Below are 12,697 nucleotides of genomic sequence, written 5' to 3' on the forward strand. Positions count from 1 at the left end.
AGTTTGTGGATGCAAACCATTTATATTTTTGATTTGCTTTTCTCAGTTGTGTCGTTAGGGGCTTCAGTTCCCTACATCGAATGATTGCTTCCATAGGCAGGTCAGGAAAGATTTCAATCTTATGAGCTTTAAAGGAGAAGTAGCCTTGAATACGTGCCTCATTCATAATCTTAGTTTTAACACAAAGATCTTTAAAGACTACAATGACATCACGGGGACCTGATCTCTTGTTGCTCACCAGTGCCCCAGCCCGATAAGCCCAAAGAATTGCTGGGGAGGCGCCCTCTTTAATTCTTAATTCAGTGGCAAGCCATGTTGATATAAAAACGTAGATTTGATTTCTCCTTTGCCTTTTCAGGAAAACCCCTAAATTTTAGATGTAATTGACAAAATTCATATTCCAAAGTTAAAACCCTGTAGCATAGTTCAGACTCATCTATTTTTGTTATGCATCTGCTCACGCAAAGTATGCCCCATATTTAATGCCGATTCCACCTTTTTACTTACACGCTGTAGATTCTGTTCTATAGTGCTGTTGAAGTTTTAAAGGTTCAAAGAAAGATTGCATAGTACCCAGTAGTTTCGATTCCAAGTCATTCATAGTAGCAAGATTTGTAGTGGCCTGTTCTGTCTCCACAAGGCATGCTTCTAGACCTTTAGCAGCCATTTTGCTGATAGTATCTGTGTGAGGGGATTTTGACATTCACTTCCACAGAGTAAAAAGTATGCCAGGTTGTAGAATAAATGGATCTAAGAAGAGATTTTTACTTATAATTTTTTAAATCTTTCAGAAACCAGACCAATATTTGGAGTGTGAAGTGATATCTTATTAAAAGAGGGTGAGGGGAAGACAGAGCTCAGCAAGATGTGTCCTCTAGGTGGTCCCCCCTGCAGTCCCTTTAATCCCAAAACAGCCCAAAATCACTGTGTGTTGATGAGTGTCTCTCTGCCTCTCAGTTATGTTTGCAGCTTTCCCAGAGAATAGAAAGCAGAAGTTTAAAGGGACTCAGAAAGGGACTCCAGAAGGCTTGGCTATATCAGGTGTGTGTGCCCTAATATGCAAAGGGCTTCCTGCTACAAAAAAAAAAAAAAGCCCTGCTGCATGTAAGAGATGAACATCAGGAGACTTTAAAATATCCCTCCCACTTATGAGATATGAGGCTACTGTATCCTAAACTGTTGTAACATCACATGTAACCAGACCTAATGCACTCTGGGAACACTAGCATAATTATGAGCTTGAAGAAGAAAATGTGGAATATATCTATATATGTTATATACAATACCATATATAGCATTTAACATTCCTAGTAAAGATTCCTTTCTTAACACATTCATAATTATTTAACAAATCATTAAATTATGCTTCATTGATTGTTAATGAGTACAATGCCAAGCTTCTTTAAAGTGTGGTAAAATGTCAAGAGCTTTTCATGTCATGGTCTACTTCAACTAACTCTGTTCCCATAAGAATATAAGGAAAATTTAATGAATTGTTTAGCAAATACTGTTATATGCTGGACAGCTATTTCTTACCCTTGTTAAACAAAACTTTTCCTTTTTCAGTACATCACTTCCTTTATCCACTTTCACCTGAAACTTCTTTCATATATCCTTTTATTTCCTACAGCAGCACATTTCTTGCATTTGTCATTTTTGGATGAAAAGTAATTTGTCAAAGGCATTGTCTTCTGTAAGATATTTAAAGAGATTGTTCATTGTCAAAGCAGTGGTTATTAATAAATCACAGTGTAATATGAAATTCAATTCTCTTGAAGTATATTTGTCATTCAGTTTTTCCCCATTTTCTCTCTTACTGTTGAAGCTAAACAAAGCATTATATCAGGCTGAGGCTTTCAATGATAATTATGTATGTGGAACTAGTAGAAGTTTAAGAAAACACACATGATATATTGCAACACTGTGCAATAATTGTGTGTGTGTGTCTGTGTGTGAGTGTTGTACTAGGGGTTTTCTGAACTTGTTATTTGGTAATTTTTCCTCATCTGGAAAACAGGAAGTCCTTCCATCAGTGGGTCAAGTCCATATGACATCATGCTCATTCTGAGCATCAAGGTAAAACAGGGGTGGCCAATGGTAGCTCTCTAGATGTTTTGCCTACAACTCCCATCAGCCCCAGCCAGCATGGCCAAAAAAAAAAGTACAACAGCACAAAAGGGAGGCAGCAACTACCCATCAATGATTAATTTAGATACATATACACACATATATATAAATAAATGGAAAGTCTATTTAGAACTGAATGATTTCATTCTAAGTCAGCCACAAGTCAAAAAGTTCTTTTGCATTTTTCTCATTTATGTTTTCATGCAAGTATATTGGATTTACTTGTATCCTGTTGTCAGCCACCCTGAGTCCGCTTGCGGAGAGGTCAGGATAGAAATTTAATAAATAAATAAACAAACAAACAAACAAACCTACCTACCTAAAATATAAATTTCTCCTCTGTGATTATATATGTTTTCTTTCTGAACTTTATAGTCATTTAAGCCATCAATTATTTGTTTACATGGTCTGTGTTTTTATACTGGGGTGGCTCTTTAATGTTGGATTTTAATTAATATATTTTAATGCTTGTTTGTTTGTATACTCCCTTGGGCAGATTCCTGGAGAGGCAGTATAAATTTTTCTAGACATATAAAATAAATTCAGGAAGGCTGCTTGATTGTCCTCATAGTTCATTATTATTTTGGATATTTGCTAAATGTACCATAATTTCTTCTAATGGTGCACAATCACTGGTTTCTCTGTTTGGATTTAGGGTGATTTCATGGAGTGGCAAGAGAAGCTTTTATGCAGAAGGGTTACATATTTTCCTAGTTACTTCATTATGAGACAGCATTTTGTTTTATGAACATGATAAGCAGCTGAAAGTTCTCCGACCTGACTAATTCTTAAATGTAGTTTTGCTCTACTAGAGTAGTCTGAACTCTGGATTATAGAGTTTCAGGGCAATACTTGTTACCTGCTATTTTCCATACTCCTATCTTGAGCAACAAAAACTCTGGAATTTTTAACCTTTTTGTTTGAGCAGCTGCTCAACCACCACAATCATCAGAATGCTTAATCTACACAGAAGAATGTTAGAATGGTGAGTGTTAAGAGGAAAGAGACAAAAAAGTAGTTTGGGGAGATATCTGTTGTCTCTGCCACTGTTTGTGAACTGCATGATGGTCCTGGTATTTATAAAAGTACAGATAACATTCTTATAATCTGATCCCTTCTATTATTCTGTTTTGTAGATTCACACGTCTTTGATCAATGGACGGCCAAGTGCTGATGACCCTTCTCCAGCACTGTTAGAATTTACCTCTGCTCGCTTTATTCGTATGAGATTTCAGAGGATAAGGACGCTGAATGCTGATTTAATGATGCTTGCATACAGAGATCCCAAAGAAATTGATCCAATAGTTACAAGGAGGGTAAGTTCCAGCAAAGTTGGTAGATTGTCTGTTTGCAGTTCCTCTTAATTCTACAACTAATAATGCCTGGGCTTCAAACAATAATATGAGGATTTCACCCCGCTCCTTATTTTGCTCTCTCCCTGTGTTTCTTTCTCTCCCTTTCTCATGTATACTGGGGGGGGGGGGGTGTCTTCATGTTTGATTCCATCCATTCACATCTACATGGGTTGGGAGGTGGTAGTGAATCATGTCTGTTCTCATGCCTTACTCTAGTAATTCAAACATTTCTGTCCTACTCTCGTTCCATTATTGGAAATAAGCATGACTGAGAAACAAATGCTACAAGCACCCAAGAATAGTGAAGTAAGCTGCAGGGGACTCACTAGCATTCTCTGTTCTTGTTTAAAAACAGACCATCCATACCCATTTCCTTACCTCACAGTTTTCTTGTTATGATAAAGGAGGAAAGGAAAATAATGTAAGCTTCTTTTGTTGCCACTAATGGGAGTTGTAGGCAAAAAAACATCCGGAGAGCTAACGCTGGCCTGCAATAGGTGATGGCAGAATGACATCTGTCAGCTTGTTTTCGAACTTCGATACAAGGGTTTTTTAACCATTTTTTTTAAATGTCCATCTTGGATGCCATGGGGTCTGAAGAATAGCTCTAATTAATAGGCTTAAAGATCTCATTTCTTTGGCTTTAAAACCCACCTAAAATATTTAATTGGAGCCAGAATTGAGTGATATTTAAGCATTCAAAGCTTTACTATCTATGCATACAGATCTTAAAGCAAAATAAAAAAACATACTTATACAAAGTAATTCTTACACATTCCCTAATGAATAAATGCATTGTTAGAAGATGGGATGAATTTCCAGTGCAGGAGACTACTTCATATCAACTGTAAATATTAGTGATAGACCTCTTTTCTTCACCAATTCACACAGAAATCCCAAAGTGAGGAAGGTATTATGTGTAAAACAATACTTTTTACCTGGTATTATTAGTATGATGGAAGAGGTGTATATGAAATTAAACATTAATACTAATTTTTTCCTATTTGTTAGTACAAAAATGTTTAAAATATAAAATGGATGACAATTTTGCATTTATTTGTGGGTTTTTTGTGTTTTATTATTTATTTGTGTTTTTATTGGCAGTATTATTATTCTGTTAAAGATATCTCCGTTGGTGGAATGTGCATCTGTTACGGCCATGCAAGGGCATGCCCATTGAATTCAGCTACTAATGTATGTATTTTCCTAAGATCTTTAAACATCATATTGCTCTTTAAAAAAGGGCTTTTCATTTACTCTGATCTTATGTCTATCATTCTGAAATAAATGTTGTTTTTAATGTTCTTTTAATGTTTGACCAGCCTAAGCTTATGCATTTTGAGGTCAGAGGAAGTCCCCCTGAGTTCATTATGACATTCACGCATCATCATCATCATCATCATCATCATCATCATCATCATCATCATCATCATCATCATTATTATTATTATTCACAATAAGATATTTGACTAGAAGATGGTGTTCTGTAATTGAAGATCTAGCCAAGTTCTTGGGAACTGCCGCTGTATTTTTGCAGGATTCTTGCTATTTATATTATTGTCTCTTCCTCCTTCTTTTGGCTTCCTTTTCAGTCAGTTTCTCTCTTCATGATGTTTACTTGGGCTGTGCAGCCATGCTCTCTTACTCCCCACAGTGACAAATCTGAGTACTATATGATGGCTTCCAGTTCCAATCTAGCAGATATTTTAGACATTATGGTAAAACTTAGTTTCCTGCTTTGAAGTATAAGCCACAAGCATCTGTTCAATGTGCTATACTTAAATAAATGTTGATGTATTTTTAAAATCTACTTTGCAGATTTCTCGATATTCTCTGAATATTCTGGAATCTTTTCTTTTCATCTTTGCCTTTCGCTTTCCGTCTTTCCTCAGCTATTTGTAAAGCCTCATCAGACAGCCACTTTGCTTTCTTGCATTTCTTTTTCTTTGGGATGGTGCTGATTGCTGTCTTCTGTACAATGTCACGAACCTCCACCCATAGTTCTTCAGGCACTCTGTCTATCAACTCTAGTTCCTTAAACCTATTCTTCACCTCCACTGTATGTTCATAAGGGATGTGATCAAGGTCAAACCTGAATGGCCCTAATGGCTTCCCCAGTTTCTTCAGTTTAAGCCTGAATTTTGCGATGAGTAGCTCATGATCTGAGCCGCAGTCAGCTCTAGGTCTTCTTTTTGCTGAATGTAAGGAGCTTCTTCATTTTTGACTGCAGAGTATATAATCAATATGATTTCTGTGTTGCCCATCAGGTGATGTCCATGTGTAGAGTCGCCTTTTAGGTTGTTGGAAGAGGGTGTTCTCTATGACCAGCTTGTTCTCTTGACAAAACTCTGTTAGCCTTTGCTCGGCTTCATTTTGTTCTCCAAGGCCAAACTTGTCAGTTGTCCCGATCACCTTTTGAATTCCTACTTTGGCATTCCAGTCCCCTATGATGAGGAGGACATCTTTTTTTGGTGTTAATTCTATAAGGTGTTGTAGTTCTTCATAGAACTGGTCCACTTCAGCCTCTTCTGCATCAGTGGTTGGGGCACAGACTTGGAATACTGTGATATTGAATGGTTTGCCTTGGATAAGAACTGAGATCATTCTGTCATTTTTGAGATTGTATCCCATTACTGCTTTCCTCACTCTCTTGTTAACTCTAAAAGCCACACCATTTCTTCTACGGGACTCTTGGCCACAATAATAGATGTAGTGATCCTCTGAGTTAAATTCACTCATTCCTGTCCATTTTAGTTCACAGATTCCCAAGATGTTGATGTTCAGTCTTGCCATCTCTTGTTTGACCACATCTAGCTTACCTTGATTTATAAATCTTACATTCCACGTTCCGATGCAGTATTGTTCTTTGTGGCATCGGACTGTTTTTTCACCATCAGACACATCCACAGCTTTGGCCCAGCCGCTTCACTCTTTCTGTGGTTACTTGAACGGTCTTCCCCAGTAATATATTGGGCACCTTCTGACCTGAGGGACTCATCTTCCATCACCATATCTTTTAGCCTTTTGTTTCTGTACATGGGGTTTTCTAGGCAAGGATACTGGAGTGATTTGCCGTTTCCTTCTCTAGTTGGTCACATTTAGTCTGGATTCTCAGCTGTGGCCTGTCCATCTTGGGTGGCCCTGCATGGCATAGCCCACAGCCTCATTGAACCACGCAAGCCCTCTCGTCATGACAAGGCAGCAATCCATGGGAGTAAAACCTCCCCCCTCCTCAAAAAAAATCATATAAATCTTTTGTTGCATTACAAAGAAGTACAACCTTATAATATTACAATCCATCCAATGAGCACACAGATTAGGCTCATTTTATCAACGTCAGGAGTGTTTCTATTTTCTTCAAAATTATCAGCCTCTTGTTACAATTCAGTGTCTATATTGGGATCAAACCAATCCTTAACCTCTTCTCTAAACAGATGCAAAAGCCTTCTGGATCTGGCTGCAAAATGCTCTTTCAATACTACTTCAGTGTTTAATTTAGGAGCAAGCCTGTCCTGAACTTCTTCTCTTGAGAGAGCATTTTGCCAGCAAAATTCAGAAGACTTTTGCATCTAGTTAGAGAAGAGGTTCAGGGGCTTCCGGGTTACATCATCTTGACTTCAGGGGTGTCCGCAAATCATCCTCCTGCGGCACCTTTGAAGGGAGGGGCGCCACAGACGTGGTGCCCCCATAGAAAGACCCTGGAGAGGTTTTTCTTCGGCATGGGACTTGTGCGGGAAGTTAGGGGTTCAGTGGCAGCTGCTCCTGTTCTTCTTGCATGTCCCGAGGCTTCGCCGCCATGATAGCTGAGGCAGCAGAAAAAGATGAATGCCTGACTGCTTTCTTTCACTCCTTTCAGTAAGCTTTTGATGTATCGCTTTTTTACTTTTTGCGTGGCAATTCTATCTGGCAAGTAAGTGAGCTTTCAATACCACTGGCTAATGGGTTGTTTTACATAACAACGAGCGGGCAGCTCAAAGGAAGAGATAGAGGCTGACTGTACGCCTACTTCTCCTGCAAATGAGGCCTTGAAAAGTCAAAGCAATCTTAAGTATCGGTAATAACTTGAATTGGATTGAATACAAATACTTAAATCAACCCGGATTATAATTGGACATATGTTAAAGAGACTATTATTTGGCTGCAATATGATCTGAATATAAATGAGATATATTCTAGAGAGATCAGTCTCTGTCATCTCACTGCAATTGAAATGATAATATTTGAAATCTCAGCTGGAGCTGATTTGGAATGACGATTTAACAGGATCTTTAAGCTATTTTTCAACTTGGATTAAGAGACTGAGTTTGCTGACAGAGAAAAATGGCACTGCCAAGCAAAAAGTCTTATAAAAAAGATATATTATGGAATATTACTTCTCTGAAACAGGATCTTGGCTCATTAATGCGGCTGATTAGAAAGCAAATGGGAGCTTTTATGCTGAAAGCTAGCGAACTTTCAAATCTACATGAGCTGAGTGCTAAAGAGATTCTGGTGATGTCTGTGGAATTAGAATGGGAAAGTGATCTGCTCCGAAACAAGCAAAAGAAAACTAAAAAAGACCCTTATAGTGCAGTTACAAAACAAGATTGGAAATGAAGATTAAGTGAAGTCATGCTGAGAGGAAGAAATGGCTCAGAATTCTTCTTCCCATTATCGAGAGGGCTGGCCACATTGAGAAGAGAGAAGGTGCATTCCGGCCAGCAAATTAAGATGTGGAAATCTTTCAGAAAGAAGGACTCTTGAACTTTTTCCCTCTTTGTGGATAGTTGGATAAGGAACTCTCAATAAGAACTGACATGCGATTTAAAAGGCAAAGTGTGATGTCTGGGTGGGAAGAAGGATTCCCGAGTTCTGGTTTTTCTTTTGGGTAAACAAATATGGAATTATTAATAATGAATTGATATGTGATTTTAAAAGACATGGGGAGATTCTAAGGAAGGAAGGGAATTGTTAAAATTTTAGTTAAATATACAGACAATTTGGATTAATGCTAAAGAGTGCAGACAACACATTTATTTTTACATAGCAGATTTATTCTTAGTATGTTTATTGGGTGAAATTGTTCATATTGATATAAGAATTGAATTAATTATTAAAAAGGCAGATAGCACAATTATTTTGTAATCTGGCAGATTTGTTTTTAATATGCTCCTTTGGAGAAACTGTTTATACTGAGAAAGACAAATTATTATGTTGTATCTTTTTTAATTTGTTAAGGATAAAGATATGATTTTATGTGCTTATTTTAATAAAGATATTGTTAAACCAACAAATTAGTTTGTGCTTTTAACATGGTTAAGCTAAATCAGCCCCCAGTTTGGAGGCCCTCCCCCTCCTTCAGGGTCATCAGAAAGCGAAGGGGGGGAGGAGAAATGTCTGCTGGGCACTCCATTATTCCCTATGGAGACTTATTCTCATAGAAAATAATGGAGAATTGATCTGCAAGTATCTGGGGCTCTGGGGAAGCTGTTTTTTTTTTTTAGGTAGAGGCAGCAAATTTTCAGTACAGCATCCAGGGCCTCTGCCCAAAACACCTGCCAAGTTTCAAAAAGATTGAAACAGGGGTTCTAATTCTATGAGCCCCAAAGGAAGGTGCCCCTATCCATTATTTCCTATGGAAGGAAGACATTAAAAGGTGTGCAGTCTCTTTAAATGTGATGGACAGAACTCCCTTTGGAGTTCAATTATGCTTGTCACACCCTTGCCCCTGGCTCCATCCCCAGTGTCTCCTGGCTTCACCCCAAAGTCTCCTGGCTCCACCACAAAGTCCCCAGAAATTTCTTGAATTGAACTTGGCAACCCTATCCAAAGCACAGCTCTAAAGACAATGAGCTGCAACACCAGTGATCACTTTTGGAGTTGAATCTAGTAGAGGAATATTTCTATTAGTAGAATGAGACTTTCTCATATCTCCCTATCTTGCTGCAGGCCAAAGAGCACCCAAAAATGCTATTGGGGGGGGGGGGGGACCATCAGACACAGCATCAGGCCCTGAATTCAGCAGGAGCTCACTGGTGCACAGCTCCTGAACCTTTCTGATGGTGTCCCTCCTCTTCCCCACCTATTTTGTCCATTGAATAGTATGTGCAGCTGCATAACAATCCCTGGATTAGAAGAGCAGGCAGCCAGCCAGCCAGCCATCAGGAGCTTTGCCACACCCTCAGCAGCCCTCATTAACCTCCGAAGAAGCCTGCACCACCCTTTCTCCACTTATTATGTGATTTTGGGTGGTGGGTGGCTTGCTGGCCTTTTGACTGTGGGGGGGGGGGTGGCCCAGGAGAGTCCCAGGTGAGCGAGGCCTGCATGGGTTGGCTGGATCTCTAGCCAGCCCAAGAAGGCCTTGCTCGCCCAGGGCTCTCTTTTCTTGCGTAGGGTTGCTTTTGGCTGGGGGAGGGTGTGGCATATGCTAATGAGTTATACTAATGAGCTCCACTACGTATTTTTCTACAAAATGATCCCTGCTTTATTCCTGTGGCCATCATGACATCCTCTGGCAGCAGATTTCATATTTAATGAAATATTTCATATTTAATTATACTTTGTGTAAAGTATAATTTCCTTTTTATCTGAAGCATAGTGCTTCAATTCCGCACACAACATATGTGCATTCAAGTGTGACTTGTGTGGAGCTCTATGGTGGGGTTTCTGTTTCAGATCAGTTCAGTTTTTCTCTATGCCAAAGTGGTAAACTTTCCAATTGAGAACAACATGGGATTGGTGGATTGTATTCTGTTTGTTCAAGCCATTAACGCACAACCATGAAGCTGATGGTGGCCCCACTGAGGCTACCATATTTTTTTTTTTATGATAGACAAGAATCAAAGCTTCTCCCCTCACTTCACACCTCCATTTCCTTTTATTTTAAATTTTTAAAATTGATTTTTGATATAAAAAGAGAAAGCATATGCATAGATACAGAAACAATAAGAGGGAGGGGGGGATACAGAATGAGAAGCCAGAAACAAAGAAAGCAGCAAATAGTTCAGTTACATTTCTACCTCAAAACAAAATACCCAATTCTTTCTACCTGAAAATATTGAATTTTCCCCTTATATAACCATTATATTCTACAGTCTTCATTTTTCATTATACACCTTTTACTAATCTGTTGCTTAAGATACGAATCTAAATTCTTCTTCTTCACCACATATAGATGTAAGAAGCCAGATAGGCTGCCACACAGAACTGACAGGCTAAATTTAACCATATTAAAAATACAAGCTAACTAGTTATTTTAGCAATGTCATAATTTGGATAAGCATAAAAAACAGATATCATTTCTTTATCCTTCTAATTTACTTATTTCAAATGGAGAGAAGGAAAGCAAATTTAAAATAACATAAAAAGTAGAGAGATAAAAAAGTGTAGAACAAAAAGCATGATAGTTTATCTTTCTCAATATAAGCAGTTTCTCCAGTCAAACATATTAAGATCAGATCTACAAGATTACAAAATAGGTGTCTTGTCTGCCTTATTAAAAATTGACCCACATTAATTGTTTATTTATGTAAAATTTCTTTTTAAAGCTTTTGGAGACTATAACTCTTATATCCATATTAGAGTAGATAAAGAACTGTGGGAGTTGTGGCTGTTATGGTATATTAGGTTTGTGCCTCCTACACAAACCTAATATACCATAACAGCCACAACTCCCACAGTTCTTTATTTTTACCTTAAAAAAAGAACAAAAAAGGCATCTATTGTCGCTATATTCTGTTCTTTAATACATAGCTCTATTTAACTTTTTTATATAAAAATGTAGAAAATAACAGACAGAAGAGAAGCATCCATGTCCTTTTGAAATCGCATGCCAGTTCTTGTTGAGAGTTCCATATTAGCCAATTACCTACAAAAAAAAATTAAAATCCCTTCTTCTTGAAAATTTTCCACATCTGGATTTTTTTTTACTGAAGTATGCCTCTTCTGTCCTTAATAAGATCACCCATCCTACGTCACCACTTCCTCTCAGAACAGCTTTAATCAGTCTTGATTTCCAGTCCTTCTTAATAACTGCTCAATCTAACTCCATTTTAGTTTTCTTCAACTCCTTCCTCAACGGATCTTTATCTATTTGTCTCAACTCAACAGACTTCACCAGGATCTTTTTGACACTCTGCTCATGTAGATTTAAGGTTTCACTGCCTTTCAAAATAAGAGCTTCCATTTGCTTTTTTATCAACTCTGTTAATGAATCAAGATCCTGCTTTAAAGAAATTATGGTATCCATTATATCTTTTTTGCTTCTCGCTTTGCAGTGCCATTTTTTGCAATGACATTTCGCTTTGCAATGCCATTTTTCTCCACAGAATAACTCAGTCTAATAAACAAAGTTGAAAAGTAACTCAGAAACCCAGTTAGTCTATCCTTCCAGATCTCCTCCAGCCTTGTGTTCTGCTTGTTGTCATTTCAGTCCCGCTCAAACAACAAATACAAATCTCTCTAAAATATATCTTGTTTTTGTTCAGACCGAATTATAACCGGGTAATGTTCTCCTTGTCGCTTATTCAATCATAAACCAGGTTGATTTAGATATCTATATTCAGTCCAATTCAGATTGTTGCAAATGCTCAGAGTTGTTCTTTGTCTTTTTGAAGCCACACTCATGGAAAAGTGGGGGGGAATCCACCTCTTTCCCTTCCTTTGAACTGTCCCATTTGTTGTTATGTAAAATAGCCCATTAGCCAATGGTATTGAAAGGCAAACTTACTTGCAAGGCAGAATTTCAGTGCCTAAGGTAGAAGAGTGATGTATCAAAAGCTTGTTAGAAGAAGAAAGCAAGCGGTCGGGTGTTCACCTCTTTCTGCCATAATGGCAGCTGTGGCATCAGAGTGCTGGAGCAAACAAGAAGGACAGGGGACAGCTTCCACTATTTCCCTGACTCCCTGTGAAGCCCCTTGCTAACAGGAGACCCCTCCAGCTACGGCACCTCTCCAACCACCCGGTTTGGGGGGGTCACTAGAAATGAGCTCTGCGGACCCCTGCCAAGCTTGAGGTGACAAAACCCGAAACCAAATCCCACACCTCCATTTCCTATATCCTTTAATTTGCCCAACTGAAGCTGAGAGACTTATTCTTTTTACAAAGACCTGTCTAATCTGTCTACACACATGGGCATTGTTATTTTGCTTTTACACATATATTAGTTCATATGTATGTTGGGTGGATGGATAGATGGAGGGACAGATAAACAATTTGCATTTATAAGCTGTGTTTTC

General features: G+C 38.2%; 1 protein-coding gene across 8 annotated transcripts in view; it reads left to right on the forward strand.

Moving 5' to 3' along the window:
* The window catches only part of LAMA2 (laminin subunit alpha 2), a 900,941-nt gene that overhangs the window by 336,825 nt on the left and 551,419 nt on the right, over positions 1 to 12,697 (forward strand). For all 8 annotated transcript variants that reach the window (XM_060239150.1, XM_060239173.1, XM_060239164.1 and 5 more), the window contains exons 5-6: positions 3,264 to 3,443; positions 4,587 to 4,676. In XM_060239150.1, the coding sequence (XP_060095133.1) occupies positions 3,264 to 3,443; positions 4,587 to 4,676 (270 nt within the window). The remainder of the gene's footprint in view (positions 1 to 3,263; positions 3,444 to 4,586; positions 4,677 to 12,697) is intronic.

The sequence above is a fragment of the Heteronotia binoei genome, chromosome 1 (assembly GCF_032191835.1).
Source record: "Heteronotia binoei isolate CCM8104 ecotype False Entrance Well chromosome 1, APGP_CSIRO_Hbin_v1, whole genome shotgun sequence".
Taxonomy (NCBI): domain Eukaryota; kingdom Metazoa; phylum Chordata; class Lepidosauria; order Squamata; family Gekkonidae; genus Heteronotia; species Heteronotia binoei.